The sequence below is a fragment of the Phyllostomus hastatus genome, unplaced genomic scaffold (genome assembly GCF_019186645.2).
Source record: "Phyllostomus hastatus isolate PE091 unplaced genomic scaffold, TTU_PhHast_1.1 phas_scaffold_78, whole genome shotgun sequence".
Lineage (NCBI taxonomy): Eukaryota > Metazoa > Chordata > Mammalia > Chiroptera > Phyllostomidae > Phyllostomus > Phyllostomus hastatus.
In genome coordinates, this window is record NW_025334041.1 from 58,593,850 (window position 1) to 58,618,626 (window position 24,777).

The 24,777-nt window shown below is 36.5% G+C and overlaps 1 protein-coding gene across 4 annotated transcripts in view; it reads left to right on the top strand.

The window, feature by feature from the left end:
* Positions 1 to 23,002, top strand: part of BLVRA (biliverdin reductase A) — a 162,991-nt gene extending 139,989 nt beyond the window's left edge. For all 4 annotated transcript variants that reach the window (XM_045827547.1, XM_045827548.1, XM_045827549.1 and 1 more), the window contains 3 exons: positions 7,769 to 7,876; positions 17,566 to 17,737; positions 22,650 to 23,002. In XM_045827547.1, the coding sequence (XP_045683503.1) occupies positions 7,769 to 7,876; positions 17,566 to 17,737; positions 22,650 to 22,899 (530 nt within the window). In that variant the 3' untranslated portion in view covers positions 22,900 to 23,002. The remainder of the gene's footprint in view (positions 1 to 7,768; positions 7,877 to 17,565; positions 17,738 to 22,649) is intronic.
* The last annotated feature ends 1,775 nt before the right edge of the window (positions 23,003 to 24,777 follow it).

Sequence of the window (24,777 nt, forward strand, 5' to 3'; positions counted from 1 at the left end):
AAATAGTGCAGCCCCCACGGGAAAAAATATAGAGGTCTCTGAAAAAATTGCTAATAGGATTACCATATGATCCTGCAATCCTACTTCAGGGTATATTTTGAAAAGAACTTAAGGGTTCTGGGAGAGATATTTGCACATCCATATTTATCATACATAATTTACAATAGCTAAGAGATGGGAGAAACTCAAATATTCATTGATAGATGGATAAAGAAAATGACATATATATGTGTATGCATATATAATGGAATATTGTCTTAAGGAAGAAGGAAATCTTGTCACAAACTACAACATGGAAGAACCTTGAGATTATGATAAGTGAGATAAGCCAGCCACAAAGAGATAAATGGTGTATCTGGCATAGTCAAATTTATAGAAAAAGGAATTAGAATAGTGATTACTAGGGTCTAGGAGAAGGGGAATATGGGGACCTATTGTTCAGTAGGTATAGAATTAGTTTTGAAGGTGAAAGATTTCTAGAGATCTTGTGCATAACAGTGTGAATTTAGTTAACACTATTGGACTACACACTTTAGGATGGTTCATATGGTAAGTTTTATGTATTTTTTTTACTAAAATTAAAAAACTAAAATAAATTTAGAACAGTAAGGGCAATCAAAGTTGAGCAGGGAGAATTTGACCCCAAGTGGAGTGCCAATACACAGTAATTAGAAAGCTCTTCATGCAACATTATTAACTTAGCAATTTGGCAGTTTTGTAATACATATAAAATATGTATCAAAGGACATTAAAAAGTTCATTTTTTGTAAACTCTTTACAGAAATATTTTTAAAACCTTTGTAAAGAAGTGTTCATGCCAATATTTTGATAGGAAAAAATAAAGAAATTGGCACTTAATACTAAGAAAATGGTTAATGGTTAATGTGGTTTATTCATATAGTGGAATACACTGCACACTCTAAAAATCATGAGGATTGTTATTGTCATAAGAAAAGGCTTAACGCTAAATTCAAAATGCAGATTACAAAACTATATAATGGTATTTAAGTATAAATACAGATGTATAGACTATTCGTTTCATACTAGTTATTTCTTAGTGGCAGTTTGGGTGATTTTACTTTGTATTTTTCTGTATTTTAAAGTTTTCTGTAATTAGCATAATTTGCCTTAGTAATATGGAATAAAATAAATTATTAAATAATTAAGAGTGTAACAATTTGCATACACAGTATAATCCCTCAAAACAAAAACAATCATATTTTGTTTTTTTAAGATTTTATTTATTTTTAGATAGAGGGTAATGGAGGGAGCAAAAAGGGGAGAGAAACATAAATGTGTGGTTGCCTCTCACACACCCTCAACTGGGGACCTGGCCCACAACCTAAGCATGTACCCTGACTGGGAATCCAACCACCAGTGACCCTTTGGTTCACAGGCTGGCACTCAATCCACTGAGCCACACCAGCCAGTGCAGAAGCAAATTTTTAAAAGCTACACATAATTTGAAAAAAAAATCCTAAAAAAGTTTAAATGTTTGATGTAAAGAAAAGGAAGAAAACTCTTAAGATATTTAAGAAAGGGAAAATGTATTTATGTTGTATTCTGTTGTCAGGGCATAGAATTGTATTGTTGCACCAACTCATTTAGTAGGGGGTAGAATTATAGAGATGAGGATCTCATCTTTAAATGAGAGAACTTCTGAGAACCACAACTGTTCAGACATATTTATCCAGAATAGCATTGAAAAGATTCCCAGCATTGACTCATTTAGTTGACTAGTGCTTTTCCTCTAAGAATTCAGGTCAAGACAACATGCCCACTTTCAACACTATATGCTTTTTAATATAATACTAGAAGCCAAAGCTAGAGTAATTAGACAAGCAAAAGAAATAAAAGACAGCCATATAAGAATGGAAAAATTAAAATTGATTATGTTTGTAGATGATAGGATCTTATACATGTAATACCTTAAAGACTCTACTGAAAACTGTTAGTAAAGTTGTAGAATACAAAATCAACATAGAGAAATCGGTTGCATTTTGATACACTAATAATCATATCTGAGAGAGAAATTAAGAAATAAATCCCACTTACAGTATCATCCAAAGCAAACAAAAAAAAAAAACAACTTAGGAATACATTAAATGAAAGAGGTGAAAGACCTGTACACTAGAAACTCTTTAAGACATTGATGAAATGATGAAATCAATCAGGAAGACACAAATATTGGAAATATATCCCATGTTCTTGGGTTGGAAGAATTGATATTGTTAAACTGACCATACTGTCCAAAGCAGTCTACAGGTTTAGTACAACCCCTGTCAAAATCCCAATGGCATTTTTCACAGAAATAGATAAAGAAACTACTGAAATTTATATAAAACCACAAATGCCCCCAAATAGCAAAAGAAATTTAGGGAATACAAAAACAAAGTGTAGGCATCATACATCCTGATTCCAACTTATGTTACAAAGGTATAGTTATCAAAACAGTATGGGTGTTGACATAAAAACAGGCAAACAGCAGTGGAACAAAATATAGAGCCCAGCCACAAGCCCCTTTATTTTTGCCATAGGACACCAAGAACAGCCAATAGAGAAAGAGTCTCTTTAGTCAATGCTGTTGGGAAAACTATATTCACATGCAGAAAAATAAACCTGGACCTGATACTCTAACACCAGTTACAAAAATTATCTTGATATGTATCAAAGACAAATGAAGCCATAAAAAAGACTTTCCTGAAACAAACCCCTAGAAGAAAACAGGGACATTCCCTGAGTCCTTGACATTGATTTTGGCAATGATTTATTGGATAAGATCCAAAGTGCACTAACAATGAAAGCTAAAGTAAACAAATAGGTTTACATTAATTGAATGCTGCACAGCAGAGGAAACAACAAATTGAATTGGCAACCTACCGAATAAGAAAAGTATATGTATAAATATACATGTAGCAAATATAGGTAAGGGGTTATATAGATATATAAGGGGAGATTTATATATGTGTGTGTATATACATATATATGGACATATAAGGAGTTAATGTCTGAAATATAAGGAACTCATAAAACAAATAGCAAAAAGCAAATAATCAAATTAGAAAATGGGCAGAAGAATACACATATTTCCAAAGAAGATATACAAATGGCCAACAGATACATTAAAAGCTGCTCAACATCACTTATCATTACGTAAATACAATCAAAATCAAAATGAGATATCACCTCACATCTGTATGACTATCATTGAGAAGATAACAAGAGTTGGCAAGGATGTGAAGAAAGGGCAACCCTGGTGTGCTGTTAGTGGAAATGTAAATTGATGCACCCACTATGGGAAAGAATATGGTGAGTCTTCAAAATATTAAAAACAGAACTACTATATGATCCAGCAATCCCACACCTAAGTATATATTCAGTGGAATTGACATCAGTAGAGTGAAGAGATATATACCCTGTGTTCATTATAGTATTGTTCACACAATAACTAAGAAATGGAAACAATCTAAATGTCCTTCCATGGATGAAAGGGTAAAAAATAATGTGACATATGTATAAGATCTTTTCAAAGTACCAAGTCATGTTATATGAAAAATACAGACATTTTATATTGAAGAAGATACAAGAAACATTGTACATACAACAAAGACACCTCAGTCCCGTTCAAAGTAGGCACCTTGGAACCAAACACGATTCCAATCACCATCAGCTGCTCTGTCATATTTTTCTGAATCTCATCAATGGTCTAAAAATTTCTTCCCTTTTAAATGTGATTTTAGTTTTGGTAAAAGCCAGAAGTTGCAGGGCACCAAATCTGGACTGTAGGGAGTCCGAGTCACCTGGGTGATTTTGGTGTTTTGCCAGAAAACTCTGCATGAGGTAAGGTGCATGAGCAGGCACATTGTAGTGATTAAGCTGCCAATCACCAGTTGCCCATAGCTGTGGCCCTCTGAATCATCTGAATAGTTCCCACAGAGGAATGTTCAAACTTAAATCAAAATTTGAAGATTTGTTGCTCTATTTTCTCAGTCATTTTGAATGTGGTAAACACACAGTACATGTGCTCACTCAATGGCACCTGCCACCCACACTGTCTAGTACAGTGAAGTCGTCATTGTACATATTTGTGCATTCCAGTCCATTCTCCTTGGCTGCCAGGTTGTACTGATGCCACACAAACTTCTTGTTATATTATCAATGGCTGGACTTTTTCCAGACAGACCTCATATATACAGGCTGGGGCAAAAGTATGTTTGCAGTAGTTCATATGGAAAATAATACAATGGTTAGTAAATAATAGAATAAACTGTTTCATGTACTCACAACTGTAAGCCTACATTTGCCCCACCCTGTACAAATAGATATTCAGCCACAAGAAAGAAGGAAATTCTTCCATTTATTACAACATTAGATGAACTTGGACTATATTATGCTAAGTGAATAAAACCAGAGAAAGACATATTGTATAGTTTCACTTGCATGTGGAATCTAAAAAGATATTAAAACCCCCAAGATTTTATAGAAACAGAAATCAGAACAGTAGTTGCTTGGGGCTGGGAGGAAGGGAAAATAGGGTGGTATAAGAAAAAGGGTACAAATTTTCCATTATAAGTTCTGAAGATGTAATGTCATAATGGTAATTATATTTAATAATATGGTATAGTTGCAAGTTGCTGAGAATAGATATTAAGCATTCTTATTACACACACATAAAATGTTGACTGTGAGATGATGGATGTATTAAGTATCTTGATTTTCATAATCATTTCACAGTGTATACATAAATCAATAAGTTACATACTTTAAATATTTACAATTATATTTTTCATTTATTCCTCAACTTAAAAAAAATGAAAAACTAGGGAAATACACAGTTGGCACACTACAATCTAATCATTGGACTTCATTTAAAATTTCCCAGTTTTCCTAATGTTATTTATAGCAAAATGATTTAGTTTAGAATCACATACAGTTTTCAGTTGTCATGTCACTTTTGTAATGTTCCTAACTTTGGGTGTGCCTGGTGTTTCTTCATGATTATATTTGGGATATTCACCATTTATAAGAATATTGTAGAAGTGGTCTTGTGTTCTTTGCATTGCATTCTATCAGGTGCTATTGAATTTCAATTTGTTCATTAATAACGACATTGTTTGATTAAGGTGGTGTTTGGTAGGCTACTCCAATGAAAGCTTATTTCTCCCTTTATAATTAATTATTATTTTGTGGGGAGGTAGTTTGAAACTTGGTAAATATTATTTGTTATATATTCTGATTATGTATTTATATTATTATGGATTCATGGCTTCCTTTCATAATCCATCTTTATTATTTTGATATTCAGTTTTTCATATTTGGTCAATGGGGACCTCTTCATGCTACCTCTTGTCTCATTTTGTTATATTTTTGTTATTCTCTGAGCATTTCTTTGCTTTCTTACAAAAAATGGTTTATGTTCATTGTATGATATTTCTGCCTCAGCCCTACAATTAGACTTTCTTCACAGAGCCATAGTTCATTTAGTGGTGAATGGCATTTTTAATTAATATTTAAACATTTTGAGATATAATTGACATGTAACATATTATCTTCAGGTATACATCATAATTATTTGATATTTGTATATATATAAAGTGATCACCACAATAAGTCTAGTAGTAACATCCGTTACTACACATAATTACAATTTTTCTCCTATGAAACTTTTAAGATTTACTCTTAGCGACTTTCAGATGTACAAGTAAATAATGATTATAGTCACCATGCTGTACATTACATTCCCAAATTTATTTATTTTATAACTGGAAGTTTGTACTTTGTGGTCACCTTTACCTACTTTGCTCATCTGTTACCTCCCATTTCTGGCAACCTCCAGTCCCTTCTCTGTATCTATTAGGGGGTTTTTTTGGGTTTTTTTTTTGGTTTTTTTGTATGGTGGTGGTGGTTCCTTTGGTTTTAGATTCCACATATAAGGGAAGTCATATGGTATTTTTTCTTCTCTGTCTGACTAATTTTACTCAGAATAATGCTCTTAAGGTCCATATTGTCTCAAGTGGTAAGTTTTTCTTGTCATTATCAAATAATATATATACATGTACATATACATGTACATACCCATATATATGAGACCACATTTTCTTTATCCATTCATTCATCAGTGGACACTTAGATTCTTTCCATGTCTTGCCTATTGTAAATAATGCTGCAGTGAACATAACGGTTGCGTGTATTTTTTTAAATTAGTGTTTTTCCTTCAGATAAATACCCAGAAGTGGAAGTGCTTGATCATGTAGTAGTTCTATCTTTAGTTTTCTGAGGAACCTCCATAATGTTTTTTTCAGTGGCTGCATAAATGTACATTTGCACCAACATTGAAGTAAATGGTATTTTGATGCCGGGATTTGTATGCAAGCCCTGGACACATAGCTCAGTTGGTTAGAGCATTGTCTGTATATGTCAAGGTTGTGGATTTGATACTCAGGCAGGGCACATACAAGAATCAACCAATGACAACAATTGAAAAAAAGGAGTCAACCAATGGATGCATAAATAAGTAGAACAATGGATCAATGTTTCTCTTTATCTCCAAGAACAATAAATTGAAAATAAAGGTCGTAAGCTAGACATGCTCAATAGTTTTGCTTTTTAAATTTTTTTTGCTTCTAAGTCCTTTCAGTGAAGTGATCTGGGAATATATGTAAATGAGTATTTGTGCATGTGTGTGCATTTGTGTATATATGTGTATATGTGGTTGCCACATTTATCACAATACAGGATTGAGTGAATGAAAGAAAAACAAAGATGTAGTTGAAAGATACAAAATTTCCTTAGTGACCATGGATATGAATTTCCGTGGATATAGAAATACAGAAATGGAAATATAGAAATGATGCTAGAGAGGATACAACATACTCTGAAACATAGTTTAACTACACAGATGCCCAAAGTCCCCTCATAAACATGCACGTATGGACAGTTATCCACAGAAGAGAAATTACACTTATTTTAAGAAGCTTTGCTTGCCATTACTTATGGATTAAGGAGTGGTTGGGAAGGATCTTACTCTCCCACAGGTTGAATTCTCTGGAGTCTCAGAAGACGTTCCTCCCCACTTAGTGAGATGCAAATCAAGCCTAACACATTCTGCATTATTTTCTGTGAATCTGGGTTAAGCAAAAGCTGATGTTCCAGGAGTATTTTCCAGTGACCCAGATTTCTGTTTGTATCAGTGAAAGTGTAAATCATAAACACACTTTGCAGTTAATTCCAAAATAGCTTGGGTGTTTTATGAAATGTCTAGCTTAGAAATGAAAAGGCCACTAGAGCAAAAAAAAAAAAAAATTAAACAGCTTTCCTTTAGAATTCAAAGTGTTAGGATTATTAAGGTTTTATCTTTCAACTGAATAATTTAGAAAGTCATCTCGTTCTCCCGATTCATTCAAATAAAGTCTAATTTTAGCTCATCTCCTTTAATCTCAACAATCTCTTTTCTTATTTTTGTGTCTTAGAGTTTTATGCTGCACTGTTCTCTTCTGTCTGCAACAGTCAGCTGTTTCTCAGATATTTGCCTAGTCTCATGCTGTCTTTGAGGCAGGTGGATATTATCTCACTTTCTTAGATTTTTATTCCTGTTGTAATTTTAGAATTGGCAATACCTACAGCTGGGGTATGTAAGACTGTGGTAGTCAACACAGTGGTTTCAAGAGCTGTATGTCCTATGCTGGAGGAAAACAGATTTACACTCTGGGATACACAGCTATACATAATTGCTCATGACTGAATTTTTATTCCATTTTTGTGTTGACAGGGAAAGTCTTGCATGAGGAACATATTGAACTTTTGATGGAAGAGTTTGCATTCCTGAAAAAAGAAGTTTCCGGGAAAGACCTGCTGAAAGGGTCTCTTCTCTTTACAGGTCAGTTTTAGGTGGGATCACAGGTCATGTGTAACTGGTGAGGCCAAGATGCCAGGTGAGTTGTTTCCTAGCTCTCTAGGATGTGAGCTTTGATTTATTTTTACTAAAGATTCTGATTGAGGGCCAGTTTAATTTGTTATGAATCTACAAACAATAAAAATATCCTTTTTTCTTTCCTTTTTCAAATGAGATTTAATTGCTCAGGGGGAGGTGGGTAAAAAGTGTATTAGAAATCTTAAGCATAGTTATTCCACTCTTCCAATATGCTAAGTAGAATTTTCCCTCTTGAAATGGTAACAAGCTGGAGATTATTTTTCAACAGTAAGTTGAAACCTCTCTTTCTAAGAAGGATAGAGGTTAAGGTTCTTGGACAGTAGAACATACCTCTGTGGAGCAAATGGAATGTGCTAGAATTCTTTTTCCTCCCACAAATTGCAAGGACATTAACTGTGGCCAAAATATTTGATCTACCATATCTTTGGCTATTTAGTTTATATTGGTAATTCTTTGAGCACTTCCATTAGTAATAGGAAATGAGCATTCTGGAGCCTTCACTCTTGAAGTCACCTGTGGATGACTCCTTATCTGACTACCTTCCTGCTTTTTATTTCTTTAATGAGACCATGACATGGTTTGGCATTGTTTTTTGTTGTTGTTTTTTTACATTTCTCCATTACATATCTACGTGAAATCAGATTTTATCCATATACGTTAGCCATGATAATATTACATAAATGATAGAGTACTATATATAGGAATTCATACCATTTTCTCGTTAGACACTAAAGAGATTTGCGACAGTGTAAAACAATGTCACCTCAGTGGATTTGTTTCTGTTTAGAAAAATATGTATACTTTCATGAAAAAAATACTTTTTGTATCATATGAGGGGGGAACCCCCCCGAAATAGGAATTATCTTATTGAGGGCGGGCCTCTTGTGGCTTCCCATGCTAGTTGAGTGTTCTAAGAACCCATCTGTATCAGTGTACCAGCTGGCATTGTTATGAGAGACTGTGTTCAGCTTCAGTGAATTTTTTTTTTGAAGACTCTTTCATTGTGTTTGCTTATTTCATGAAGGGTGATTTACTAGCACACCTGCCCACACTGCACTGACTGTTCAGCAGTTTTTGAACAAAACCGGAGTAACTCCCATGCCCCACCACCCTCCCTATTCACTGTATCTTGCCCTAAGTGACATTTTTGTGTTTCCCTGGATGAAAAAAAAGTCCTCAAAGGGAAACATTTTGCCAATGTGGGAGAGGTGAAACAAAAAAACAACAGAAGCACTAAAGGCATTAAAATCAATGAGTTCAAAAACTGATTTGAGCAATGGAGAAAGATGTCTCGATAGGTGTATTGCATCAGTTGGAGAACAGTTTGAAGGTGACTGAAGTTTAAACATGTAATAATAAATGCACAATTTTTCATAAATAAATTCTGGGTTTTGGGGATCCACTTTATATGTTCTTTTTAAATTTTTATTTATTTTCTTGTTTCATTTATTGGGGTGACATTGGCTCACAAAACCATACAGTTTTCAATTGTACAACTCAAAAAACATTGTGTACACACTGAATCATGTGCCCATTGCCCAAAGCAAAGTCTCTTTCTGTCCTCATTTATCCCTTCTTTGCTCTCTGCCCACCACATTCCCTTTCCTCTATCACCACAGTGTTGTCTATGTGATGTGTATGTATACATTTATATGCATATTATGTGTAGTTTTTTTAATTTTTTCACCTTATTTCTTCTAGACTCCCAACCCTTCCCCCCCACCCCAACAGCTGTCAATCTGTTCCATGTGTCCATGGCTATTCCTGTTTTGTTTGTCAGTTTATTTTTCTCATTAGATTTCCACGTATAGGTGATATCATATGGTATTTGTATTTCTCTTACTGGCTTATTTTACTTAGTATAATAATCTCCAGGTTCATCCATGCTGTCCCAAAAGGTAAGATTTCCTCTTTACAGCCAAGTAGTATTCCATTGTGAAAATGTACCACACTTTTTTATCCACTCATATACTGATGGGCACTTGGGCTGTTTCCAGATCTTGGCTATTATTATAAATAATGGTGCAGTGAACATAGGGCTCCTTTTTTTCTTTTCAATTGGTTTTTCAGGATTTTTAGGATGTATTCCCAGAAGTGGGATTGCTGAGTCAAAAGGCAATTTCATTTTTAATTTTTTGAGGAAACTCCATACTGATTTCCATAGTGGTTGCACCTGTCTGCATTCCCACTGACAATGTGTTACAGTTCTCTTTTCTCCACATCCTTGCCAGCACTTACTGTTTGTTGATTTACTAATGATAGTCATTTTTTTCTTTTTTAAGTGTATTTTATTGATTATGCTATTACAGTTGTCCAATTGTTTTTTCTCTCCTTTACCCCCCTCCATTCTCCACTCCCCTCCCTCTAACATTCCCCTCCCTTTAGTTCATGTCCATTGGTTGTGCATAAAAGTTCTTTGGCTTCTCCATTTCCTATGCTATTCTAAACCACCCCTGTCGATTTTGTGCCTATCAGTTATGCTTCTTATTCCCTGTACTTTTTTCCCCATTCTTCCTTCTCTCTCCCCACTGATAACCCTCCATGTGGTCTCCATTTCTGTTATTCAGTTCCTGTTCTAGTTGTTTGCTTAGTTTTTGTTTTTGTTTTTCTTATGTTCAGTTGTTGATAGCCATTTTTTTAAAATATGTCTATTGATGGCCTGGCATTGTTAAAATGAAAACCTTCCATCTCTTTATGAGTTTTCAGAATATACAGTGGAACCTCATTTCAAAATCTATCTTTATCATTTAAAATAAGGTAATGAGAATTGTGGCAACAAATAATAATAATATCCATTAATCTATGCAAGGAACTGTGCTAAGTATGTGGCATGCATTATTTCATTTAATGCATATGTTAATAAATACTTCATAGAATTAGAATATGCGTGAACATGAAATAATATATGATACCTTTCAGCTTTTGTTTTTCTTTCTCATTTTACATGACTATTCAGGGTATTTTTTGTTCCATATAAATTTTAGGATTATTTGTAGAAAATGTGGCATTTTGATAGGGATTTCATTGAATTTGTAAGTTACTTTGGGTAGTGTGGACATTTGAACGCTGTTAATTCTATCTATTCATGAGCATGGTGTATGCGTGCTTGCATTTATTTCTGTCTTCAATTTCCTCAGTGTCTTATAGTTTCCTTTGGTTAAATTTATTGCTAGGTATATTATTTTTTGGATTCAATTAGGTATGTTATTCTTTAGATGTAATGTTTTTGAATATAAATTGGATTGTTCTGATAGTTTGTTATTGGTATATAAAATGCAATCAATTTGTGAATATTAATTTTGTATCCTGTAAATTACTAAATTCATTTATCAGTTCTAATAGTTTTTTTCACTTTTATGTACTTTTTATTTACGTAAGTATACATCTCAAAGTTGCTTGAATTTTGGAAAGTTCTATGATCATTTCATGCAAGTAAAATTTGTGTAGAGTACAAATTAAACACAGTTTTATTTATTTTTTTATTGTTTTTGTAATTTTTTTATTGTTATTCAAATATAGCTGTCTCCATTTTCCCCCCACCATGCCCCCCCTGTCCAGCTCATCTCCACCTCCATCCCTAGAACCTTCCCCCTTTGGCTTTGTCCATATGTCCCTTGTACATGCCTTGATTGATGGCCCTTACCATATTTTCCACCATTATTCCTCTGCCCCCTCCCCTCTGGTTACTGTCAGTTTGTTCTTTATTTCAATGTCTCTGGTTATATTTTGCTTGCTTGTTTGTTCTGTTGATTAGGTTCTGCTTAAAGGTGTGATCATATGGTATTTGTCTTTCACCACCTGGCCTATTTCACTTAGCATAATGTTCTCCAGATCCATCTAATAGTTTTGTGTGTGTGTGGAGTATTTATATAGTATTATGCCATCTGCAAATAATGAGAGTGTTACATCTTCTCTTCCAATTGCATACCTTCATTTATTTTTCTTATCTGATTGCTATGACTAGGACTTGCAGTACTATGGTGAATAAAAGTCGTGAAAGTCGTTATTCTTGTCTTGTTTCAAATCTTAAGAAAAACACTTTCATTGCTGAGTCTGTTGGTAGCTGTGGGCTTGCCATATGAGATCTTCATTATGCTGAGGTATTTTCTATCTATTCCCACTTTGCTGAAAGTGTTTATGACAAATGGATGCTGGATTTTGTCAAATTCTTTTTTGCAACTATTGGTATTATTATATGATTGTTATCTTTTGTTTTTATGTGGTGTATTATGTTAATTGATTTGCGGATATCAAACCATTCTTGCATCCCAGGAATATATCCCACTAGATCATGGTTTATGATCTTTTCAGTATATGGCAGAATTTGGATTGCTAAATTATCATTGAGTATTTCTGCAAATGCTGATTCCTGGGAGAGTGGGTTTGTGTATGTTCCAGTGGGTCTCTCCAGCGAACTCTTCTGTGTGGCTGGGAGTTTCTCCCACTACCGCAACCCCACAGGTTTTTTCAGTCAGAGGTTTTATTTCCCCACACTGGATCCCCGGGTTATGCAGTCTGTCTGGCTGCCCAGTTTTCCTCCTGGTTTATCCACATGCAAATATGGGACTTCCTGCTCTGCAAGCCGCCACCTCACGCAGTCTGCTAGCCGCTGCCTTGCCACGAGTCCTCTCTACCCCAGCTGCCCATCTCTACTCCTTCTACCAGTCTGAATGAATGTTTTTTCTTTAACTCCTTCATTGTCAGACTTCCATACAGGTTGATTTTCTGGCATTGCAGGTTATTTTTTGTTTTCAAATTTGTTGTCCTTCTTTTGGTTGTGAGAGGATGCAATATGTACCTACCTATACCTCCATCTTGGGCGGAAAACCCCAATTTGTACTTCTTAATCCTCTCACTCCTTCATCCATTCTCCCGCACCCCCCATCTCATTTGGCAACTATCTAGTAACTAACTTCTTTTCTCTTGCTGCTTTTAAGATTCTCTCTTTCTTTAACCTCTGGCATTTTAATTATGATGTGTCTTGGAGTGGCCTCCTTGCATCCATCTTGTTTGGGCCTCTCTCTGCTTCCTGGACTTGCATGTCTATTTTCTTCCTCAAATTAGAAAAGTTTCTTTCACTGTTTTTTTTTTTTTGATAGATTTCCAATTTCTTGCTCTTTTTCTTCTCCTTCTGGCACCCCTGTGATGCAAATGTTGAGCCTCCTGAAGTTGTCCCAGAGGCTGCTTATACTAGTCTCATGGTTTTGGATTTTGTTTTCATCTTGTTGTTCCGATTGGTTGTTTTGGTTCCTTATGTTCCAAATCATTGATTTGATTCTCGGCTTCATCCACTCTACTGTTATTTCCCTGTAAATTTCACTTGATTTAAGTTAGTGAATCCTTCATTTCTGATCTTTTTAATGCTGCTGAGGTCCTCACTAAGTTCCTGGAGCATCCTTATGACCAGTGTTTTAAACTCTGCATCTGATAGATCACTTATCTCCATTTTGTTTAGTTCTTTTTCTGGAGTTTTGATCTGTTCTTTAATTTGGGCCACGTTTCTTTGTTTCCTTGTTTTGACAGCCACCCTGTGTTGTTTGTGTATTAGGTAGAGCTGCTTTGACTCCATGTCTTGGTATTGTGGTTGAATGTAGTAGGTGTCCTGTAGGGTCCAGTGGCAGAGCCCCCCTTATCACCCAAGCTGGGTACTCGAGGTGTGCACTTTGTGTGGGCTGAGTACACCCTCCTCTTGTAGTTCAGCCTTGATTGCTGTTGGCAGGTGAACAGAAGGAATTTATTCAGGCCAGTCAACTGCAAGGATTGGCTGGGACCACAGATCACCAACCTCCACCCTCCATGAAGGATTAGCCTTGCAGCAGCAGGGAGGTGGTGCTCCAGCATGGTCTGTAGCTATCCACTGGGTGCGCTGGCCCTGGTTTTTCCCAGTTGGTACAGATTAAGTTATTTCCCACCTGTGTTTTGCCAGGGGTACCCCACCTGAGCTATAAAGCAATCTGACATGGCTGGTACTTGTGCTGAACTTAGAGATTCTCAGGCAAACCAAGCTGTGAATCTAATCTGGCTGCTGCTGGTGCCAGGCCTGTGGCTTACTAAAGCCACCTGTCACTTTTTTGATAGGATTTGGGAAGTTTTTGAAGCACGAGTCAAGGCCATCCATCCATATGGAAAAGCAGTTTGGGCAGGCATGTAATTTGGGCGGGGCGGAGTCTCTGAGGATCTCCAAGATGGATCAAACAGTGTTAGCCAGGTTGATGGAATCTCAGATATGGCACCAGCCAACTGACTTTGTTTGGGGAGGATTTAGCAAAGGGACTGTAGCCTCTGCTTGCCCTGATGCCAAGGAAAAACACTTCAGTTTCTCCCTGTGTACCACTAGTACCTTTCAAGTTGCTACCCCGGTGCTTGAGCTCAAGGGAGTGAGTCTGAGTAGATGAGTCCATGTGTGCGTTCTTGAAGAGGAACTGCTTGGGCTCCAGAAGTTTCTTCCACGGACACAGTTCCCTCTGTTTTTTTTCAGCCAGAAGTTGTGGGACATCTTTTCCTAGCACTGGAATCCTGGGCTGGGGGGCTGCTATGGGTCTGGGACTCTTCACTCCCAAGATATCCCTCCTGAATTTTTATCCACCACACATGGGTGTGGGACCAGCCTGTTCTGCATCTGCACCCCTACTACCAGTCTGGATGTGGTTCCTTTAATTCTGTAGTTGTCAGACTTCCATTTAACTTGATTTCTGACAGGTCTGAGTGATAGTTCTATATTTTAGTTGTAATTTTGATGTGGTTGTGTGAAGAGATGAGCCATGTCTGCCTATGCTGCCTTCATGACCTGAAGTCTCTCTGTTTCTTCTTTATTCAGTCTGGAAAGATTGTTTGTGTGAATTTAACCATTTCTGCCACAGTGTCTAATTTGTTGGCATATAATTTTTCATAGAATTTTCTTACAGTCTGTTGTAATTCTGTAGTGTCAGTTGTCACTTGACTTTTTTCATATCTAATTTTATTTATTTGGGTTTTCTCTATTTTTCCCTAGATGAGTTTGTTAAAGATTTATCAATTTTTAAAATCTATTTAAAGAACCACCTCTTGGTTGCATTGATCGTTTGTATTTTTTCTTTAGACTACATTTCTTTTACTGCTATTCTGGTCTTTAGTATCCCCTTTTTTCTGTTCATATTGGCCTTTGTTTGTTTCTCTTTTTATAGTTTCTTAGATGTAAGTTTAGATTGTTTACTTGAGATTCTTCTTGCTTTGTGAAATAGCCCTGTATTACTCTATGTTTTTCTCTTAGAAGTACTTTGACTCTGTCCCATATATTTTAGGTGAGTGTTTTTATTTTTATTTGTCTCAAGGTATCTTTTTATTGTTTCCTTGATCTTGCTGTTAACCCATGCATTGTTTATTAGCAGGTTACTTAGCCTCTGTGTGTTTGTGTGTTTTTAGGTTTTACTTGTAATTGATTTCTAGTTTCATACCAAATTGTAATAGGAAAAGATGCTTGATACGATTTCATTCTTAAATTTTGGGGGACTTATTCTGTGGCCTAATTATGCGGACTCTGTCCAGTGGGGTCTGTATGTTGTGAATGCAACAAACAAATTCACACAGACTGCAGAAGTCCTGTGGAGAAAAAGGGATGGCATGGCCACTCTCAGAGAGAGAGTGCCTCAACGCTTGCCTTGACAGGCTTTTATTGGTTTTCTAATAGCATACATTGAACAAAGTTCTCATTCATTATGCTCAGGTTTACCTTAGGTGATTACTTTTTACAGATAACAAAAGAAAGGATGTTACTGATTACTTCTTACGTATTAACAAGAAAAAAAATGTTGCAACTGCAAGGGAATGATAGGAGTGATTGGTCTGGTTACACTCTGTCCTTGGGAGAATTAGCACAGACTATAGGAAGTTACTGTAAAGATATGCAGTAAACATTTGCTGCAAATGTGATCTATAGAATGTTGCCACCTGTGCTTGGCTTGGAGGTACCTGGGAGAGACTAAGTAGAGAACTGACACCAGCTTCCACTAGTTTTTTGCTTAAAGCAGCTTAGCAAGCAGTAGCAGACATGCTGGGGCCAGATGCTACTTGTTTGGTATTTTTGAACTTTAGAGATCTTTTAGGAAGATGCACACATGAGCTCTGAGGTAGCCAGTTTGTTTGGAAAAGCTACGGAAGAAGTCGGGCCAGAAGTGTAATTTGACTGGGTCAGGGCTCAGGGAATTGCCAGGCAAGGGTGATTGGTGTTTAGGCAGATTAATGGATATCTTAGATATTGTATCAAGCCCGCAGGCTGGGTGTGGGGAGTGCTTAACAAAGGAACAATGGTGTCTGCCAGCATTTCTGTCCCTGTACATAGCTGCCCTAACCCCTGACACTCCTGCCCTCACCTTGAAGTTAGTTAATTCAGCTTCTCCCTTTATGTCCCTGGCATTTTTCAAGCTGCTACAGCAGTGCTGGAGCTCAGAGCAAGTGAGCTTAAGAAAGTGAGTTTGTGCATAGGTCTGCAACAGCCCTCTATCTTACTGAGCTGCCATCCCCACTGGATTTTAGAGTCAGAAATTTTAGGGACTTTTATTCTGGCTCTGGAGCCTTAGGCTGGGTAGCCTGGTATGGGGCTGGGACTCTTGCTCCTCAGGTGTTCTCCACAGCTGAGCTATATCTTCCATTCTTTAACTGCCACAATATGGATATGGGGCCTGTTCATACCATGTCTCTGCCCCTCCCACAAGTCTCAAGGTGGCGTTTTCCTTATGTCCTCAGTTATAGGAGTTATGTCCAGCTAGTCTTCATGTGGTTTTCAGTAATGGTTGTTCTGCAATTTAGTTGTACTTTTGATGTGTTCATGGGAAGAGGCCAGCATAGCACTTACCTAGTCCACCTCTTGAGCAGAAGTCATTTTGCTTTTATTTATAACTTATCCTTTTAAAAACATATTAATAATTATTAACTTTAATTCAGCATCACAATGATAAGAAATGTGTGCTTTTTAGAGCAATATAATAAGTATAAAGTCTTTTAAATCTAACTTATGTATGTAATTTAGGTTGGGGAAAAAGAAGAACTGTATCTTAACTAGATTGATCACATTGATACTCTTGAATATACTTTTGTTCGGGAAATAATGAAGGCTAAGAAGGCAACACTGTCAATTTTCTTGATATTGACATAGGTTATAGGTATTATAGTATTCTTCACAGTTGTGAAACTTTTATCTTTTGTGATGTATATAGATAGTTATATGGTATTTATAGGAACATAGGCTTGAGGAACTAAATATGTTGGTTTCTCTCTTCTTCAAATCACTAACTGAAGAGGATATATATGTATGTGTGTATAAGTATATGTTTATATACATACACATGCATTTTAGAAGCCTGAAGCATTTTAATTGTTCCATAGAGCAGATTGAGTGCTATTTCCAAGAAAATGTTTTATCATACTAACAATTAAATTTAATAAACAAGAAAAAATTGACACCTTTGTGACAGAATTTTATATTCAAGCACCTTAGTTTTCATTGTATTAGTTATTTTGCACATTAAGACAAGATTGTTTTGTCCTAATTACCCAGCCACATCTCTTTACTCCGTGCCATACCCATGTACATGCTACTCTGCTCTTCAGCTGTCAGTTCTTTATTTCCTAGTTACCAGAGTGTTTGTGATTCTCCACAGCTGGCCCATTGGAAGAAGAACGGTTTGGCTTCCCTGCATTCAGTGGCATTTCTCGCCTGACATGGCTAGTCTCTCTCTTTGGGGAACTTTCTCTCGTGTCTGCCACTTTGGAAGAGCGAAAGGAAGATCAGTACATGAAAATGACTGTGTGCTTGGAGACAGAAAATAAATGGTAGGTTGTCAGAAACCATGAATAGAAAGAAACATAAGGACATCCTCCTGTGTTTAAAAGGCTCAATCTAAAGGGAACCTGGTAGGCCTAGACTCTTAACCCCAATTCTGGAAGGAATGTCTACTTCTGCAAATAGAACAGGTACTGAGATTTCACTTATATTGCCTTATTTCATCCTCACAGCAGCCCTGTGTAAGGGAAATATGATCCCCTTGACTAGTAAGTAAAGAGAGACCTACAGAATCTGAGCAGGTTGCCTAAGCCATACAGGTAAGCAGTATCACACCTAGTAGCTTCTGTGGCCTGATATTCTTCCAAAATTTTATTATAAAAGTTTTAGACATATGGTAAAGTTGAAAGGATTTTGCAGTGAACACCCATACAAGTACTGGCTAGATCCTGCCATTAACATTTTACCTTGCTTAACACATGTCCAAATATTCATCTCTCAGTGTGACCAAAATTTAAGGTTCTATTTTTCTTTAGTTTTATCCTCACATCATACTGTAATACTGTTCCCAAAATATTCTTATTCTTTAATTCTTACAACAAGTCTTTTTCAACAAAAGCACATTTATAACTTTCTTTTAAAAGCATTTCGGCTGTGTAAAATATTTAAAAGAGCAAAGGTTTTAGAGTTTCTCTGTGTGTTTCCAGGTAGGTGGGTCTCTTGGTAGTAAAATAAACAGACCATTCAGTATTTTTTAAAAAAAGAACAGTGTATGATACCCTGAATGAAGCCTGATACCCATTTTGAGCAGTTACCTCTTTTCTAGGGAAAGGCAGAGGTAACAGATGAAGGTGAAACATGCAGAGCTTGGATATGCAGCATATGGTGGCCCCTGGCTCTGATGCTGACCATGTGGAATTGCAGCCATATTTGTACATGTCCACCTGCAGGTGCTATCCCCTGTGTTCAGAGCTAAAGGTATCTCAAAGTGCTGTAGCAGTACAGGGAAGGGGAAACTGGAGAGGTCAGATCATGCCTCTTAGAGGAGGAGGTACTGTGCTCAGTCTTAAAGTTTAAGTAGGAGTTACTCAGAAAATAAGATGTGAAGAAAGCAGGAGCTGACCCTTGTTATTGTAAAGGTGAGGCAAGTATTGGGTGAATGTTGGGACAGATAACAAATTCCATATTATAATTTCTTAAATTCATATAATACTTTCACCTTCCAAACTGCATTTTTAATGTCACCACCACCACCACAACATAGGTAAAGTGGTATACTCATTATTTCTTTTTTATTGATTGGGAAATAGGGGTGGAGGAAACATTCTGACATTTTGTATTCCCTCAAATTAGAAAACTGTATGTTATATGGAAGGATATGAGAAATTTTCTTACGTGGATTGGAGTATCTGTAGTATTTCAAATTATTTTTATTTGGTATTAAAGCAGTTAGTAAGGACCATTAACATTAATCTTTGTCATCACATTGAGGAATGTAAAGGCTGTACCATGATTTTTTAAAAGTAGTTGTAGGCTGAAACTAATACAGTGTTACTTGTCAACTCTACCTCAATGAAAAAAACACCCCCCAAAAATAGCTAAGAAATTAATTTTTAGTAGAATTTAGACCAACTTTTTGGTAGTTTGTAATAAACATTTTTTTTTTGGAAGTTTGAGTCATAACAAAAACTTAGTTGATAGATTGAACACCTTACTAGTTTACTAGTTTAATTTAATTGCTCTTTACTGGAATCTTTGCCTGACATGAATGTAAATATTTGATTTAAATTTATGACTTAATAAATTTTGATTAAATTTATTGATTCATGGATCATTTTAATGATTTCCAGAATAGGAAACTTACTGAACTACAATTCTTTGCAGCAGATTGGTCCCTGTCTGGTTTATGTATGCTGTGGTAGAGTGCTGTGTGACACAGTAAAGCCTTTTTATCCTGTGAATATAGCTCTGGCTTCTGACTTTGCCTGGGATGAATGCTTTGGCGTTTGTGGGCCTCTTTCCTCTTTTTTTGCCCAAAATTTATCTTAATTTGCGGGCTAGATTGTATAAGTAGATATCTTTCCAGATCTTATTACTACATATTAGGTACCTTTGTCAGTTGTTTCCAGACACAATTTTTTAGATTACAGCTATCTTCAAGCAACATAGTGGAATGGAGCAAAACCACAGGGGGAGATGGGGAGGAGGGGAGGCATGATTTAGAAGGGTCACAGTAAAAGAACTAGCAAGACAGGGAACATTATTCAAAACCCTGTTTTACAAATGCTCGTATTAGCTAATGTCTTTTAAGCACTTGCTATGTGTTAGGTATAGCTCTAGTCCTAAGGGATTTTCTTATGTAATCTTTATACCACCTCTCTGAAGTAGAGATTATTTTCAACTAGGGAACTGAGACTCAGGTTAAAAATCTTGCCAAGGGCACAGAGCTAACAAGTGATTGAGTGAGAATCACATTTAATCACTTAGGCAGCCTGTCTCCAGTCCCCAAATTGTCACGCCTTCTCCCCAAAATTACACAAGGACATGAGCAAGGAATACCATGGAAAATGCACCTTATCCTATTTCTTGTCTCTCAGTGAGGTAGGTCCCAGAATTACCCAGGAAAGTTTAGTGTAACTTAATTCCCAAGCCCACGTACTTTGCATTTAACCAGTTTTCCAACTTTCCAAAAATAAGCATCAGAATGTTTTTTTAAACCAAATCTTATGTGGACAGCCAATATATAGAAGATGTACAAATTTCAACTTGTACTCATGTTGAAGCCAGTTGATAGAAGCCAGAGCCATTCATGGCCCTGCCTGCTTGTCCTTCACGGCTAGGGAAAGAACAGTTTGAAAATCACCACCACCTCCGCAGTTCTTGCAGACATGTGCTAGCAATAGGAATGAGGATGTGGTTGAATACCTCCCTATAGAAAGTGAGAAGTAAGAAGCATTTTTACAGGTAGTCACTGCCCAGGTTGATGAATGCACATATTTGCATGTGAATGTTTTTACAGAGAGGAGAAGTGGAAAAGCTGTCTGTGAATTCAGGTTTGTGTTTTGGGTTGGGATACCTGAAGTTAGGTGCCGTCCAAGCCCAGAACAAAAGTAGACCAGATTCTATCCACAACTGTACTCCATACAGTTTGCAGTAAAGTGCCAAACACTGAGGCTGTCACTTGTAAATTCATGTTTAGGAAAAAATGTGGCTTTTGAAGTGTTTGGCATATAGGAACACAAAATGAGGAAGTTACTCTGTCAACTTCTGTCCTGATGTCTCCTTGCGCGAATGGTTATTAGAATGGCTCCACCTTTATATACTTCAGATTTTTCTCTGTTAAACATTCATTCCACATCCTAAGTCTTGGTAAGCTAAGTTAGCCAAAGGAGAGTACTCCTTTAGGTTGGAAGCAACATTGAGCTTCCTTCAACACGCAAAACAATCTTAAATGACTTGCTTGGTGCTTTTCCTGCAGCCTCACACCTAATTTTATGCCTTATTATGGCCCATCACTCTAGAGGAAGAGAATAAGCAAGGAAACAAATGGTAGTTTCTCTTCATTCCTTAGCAATGCTGGTCTAACTTGCCCATCCCAGGCCTGACCTACTATAGTCCAGTGGAAAAGGAAAGAGGAAATCCTAGTAATGGTGGCAGAACATAAGAGAAGGCCAGAGACCCTGATGCATGCTTAGGAATTAACACTTTCCCTGTTCACACTGAAAACTTCATCACTTAGTACAAAGTCTAACAAAGTTGCCTTCTTCGTGACCCTAACTCATCCCTGTAGGAAAAGAAAAGGTAGGATAAAGCAGATAGGAGTAGCTAGAGGCCAGTACTAAATCTCATTCCTGGGAATTTGTACTAAGAAGAGGGAAGGAATACTATATATTTGTGAAGATACTGAATAGAGGATATTCATATTAATTTGAACTAGCAATGAGCTTAAAGATATGGCAACAATAAAATACTAAATAAAGTATACAATCAGTTGTACATGCTATGCAGAAAAATAATGTTTTAAATAAGTTAAAAAAGCATAGTCAGTTGTTTATAATTTATATGCCATATATATACAGACAAATATATAAAAGAATTACGTCCAACTAAAGATACTTTTAGTTAGGTGGAAGAATTATGTATTTTTTAATTTAAAAAGCCTAATGCTGTATTCTTTTTAGAATATAAAAAACAACAGATTTTATATTTTTCATGTCATTCAATACAGCTTACTTTAATTCAAAGTCTACTTACCAGGTTTCTTTGTTTTCATTAAGCAGATAACACAGCTCTTATCTATTATAAAGATAAAAGATAAACCAAGAGAAAGGATAAACCAAGAGAAAGATAAAAGATAAACCAAGAGAAAGGATAAACCAAGAGCTGGAGAACCAGCTCTTTATAGAGAAGTAATCTATTAGGATTTTATATTTTTGTGAGTACTGACATTAATGGGAAAAATTTGAAATGGAAACAGGTGCTTTGTTAACCAGCAGGGAATGTCTGGTGTTTTGTAGCATGTGGTGAGTCATACACTTTTTTGAGAATGTAATGAAAGAATACTTTCCCATAAAAATGCACATGCACATGGAAATAATTTGCACAAAATCTCAGGTGGTTCATGATTGCCTACAGCTCTTATCTGGCTCCCCTAGAGGGATCCATCCATGAGACTCAGTAGAAATTCCTGAATAACAAATTAGTGTTCACACAAAAATTATTGCATGAATTCTCCTGGCTGATGGCAAAATTCAATAAAAGACTCTTTCAAGTCAAGTTGGAAATCATTACCTTTGGGAGGATGGTGGAGGTTGGCTTGCCACCTGAACCAGCACAGTGAGCAGCAGCTTCAGGGAAGGTGGGTACAAAATGAGAACCTGTTACCAGGTACTCAGGTGCCAGCAAGCATTCATTTGCACTCCTGTGTAATCTCTAACATTATGGTTCTTTTCTTTTTTGCAGTCCTTTGACATGGATTGAAGAGAAAGGGCCTGGTCTAAAACGAAACCGACATTTAAGCTTCCATTTCAAATCTGGGTCCCTGGAGAATATGCCAAATGTAGGAGTCAATACGAATATTTTTCTGAAAGATCAAAATATATTTGTCCAGAAACTCTTGGGCCAGTTCTCTGAAATGGAAGTGGCTGCTGAAAAGAAACGCATCCTGCATTGCTTATGGCTTGCAGAAGAAATCCAGAAATACTGTTGCTGAAAGAAGAAAAGAAATCAAGAAAGCTCTTCCAATATGAAACTATTGTTTGATTTTTATCAAGAGTTAACCTTATTCTTGCAATTAAACATGTCCTGGGTAAGCAGGATTTGCTTATTGTCATGAGTTATACTGGGAGTAGGGGCACATAGGGATGAGGAAAGAACTCAGTTTGATTAAGCTGATCCAGTGCTTTGTATGTCTTACTTCATTTACTTTTTCCAAGATGCCTATCGGAAGGGTATTACTAGGCTTTTTTCCATTAGTATATTAGAAAATTTTGTTTGAAGTCACTCAAGTAGCAGAACCAGTCTTCAAAAGCCCCTCAGGTACTCAACAACTATAAAATAGTACAATGGACTTTGCCTTCTTCCATGCTTTTAGGAACTTTATCTTTCCTCACAAACGTTCACTAGTTGACTGTGCTGTATACTGGGGATTCTAAAAATGAATGAGACATAGCCACTGCCCTCAATAACTCACAGTGGCATAAAGGAACCAGTCACACAAAGCAGTCCTTGCAACGTGGTAGGTCCAGTAAAAGATATATACCCCTGGCCTTCTGGAGAAAGGTTCAGGGAAGACTTCCAAACCAGATCTAGATGATGAATAAGTTAGCTCTGTAAAGGTGAGAGTAGGACTCACCTGGCAGAAGATTGGCATAAGAAAAAAAGTGAGGAACAGCTTGGCGAATACCATGGGAACAGGTACTGGAGAAGGAAGTCCCAGGGAGCACAAATCTTATCATGGGGGACCCCATAAGCCAAGTGACGGAGTTAGTCTGTTATTTATTAGGCAATGCAGAGGCACTGAATAGTGTTATTTAATAGGGGAGTGGCATGATCAGGTTTCAAAGTTAGGTAAAGCAATCAGAAGGCTGCTGGGAAGAGATGAGATCAAGGAAGAGGCATCCATTTGAGAGCCAAAAAATGTGTTTGTGCTTTTAGCCGTTGCCTTGTCTGAACTTGTCCCTCATGTTGTATCAGACTTCAGGCAGAACCAAGTCCCAGGAAGCTGCCCTTTTATTTCATTGATGGTCCTGTTGCATTTTCTTCAAACTTGGCCTAGTTTTCTTGCTTTTATAAGTCCTCCATCGTGTTTTTTGCCATCTTCATTTGCCATTAACCAGTTAGAAGCCATGAGGTCATTGATGGAGTCAAACTCTATCGTTTTACCTTTTGCTATTATTTAATCACCATAGTACATCAAGGTAAATAGAGAAGGAAAAAATTTTATATTTATTCTTATATAGCTATATAAAATAATTTGTGATAAATATTGGTTAATTTGTTTTCTTGGTTTGTTATTCACACCCAATGTCCTTTGAGGTCAGGGAATATTATATCTATTTTTGTATGCTGTGCAGCATCTAGTATGAGGTAAATGTTATATATTTAATGATTAAAATGCAGTGCAATAGCTTCTCCCATTTGGGCTTGATAACTGCTATTTCAATAATGTTAACCCTGTTTGGTATTGGAAGTGGGGGTAGGTGTCCAAACCAGAGCTGGGTAGTAAAGTTGTATAAACAGATTTTACTTAGGATTGTTGCTGTACAGGAAAACGGACCTCAGCATAGAACTGGTCTCAATTCCAAATACAGCACAAGCAAGTGGGGATTTATAGCCAAGGAGCAGGGTGGGAGTCACTAGATACAAAATTACTAATGGGAAACCTTGGGGGTAAGGGTATTCTGGCTAAACTATCTTGACAAGATTCTTGAAGAAAGAGGGTCAACTTGATCAGATACCTAGAGTGGGGATGAGAAATTTGATCATATATTGAGGGTGAAGATTTTTACTAAACTGACTTAATACGATTTTTGCTAAAATTCAGTTATGCAAAGATAGACATGGAAGTTCCAAGGTCAAGGCCTAAAAA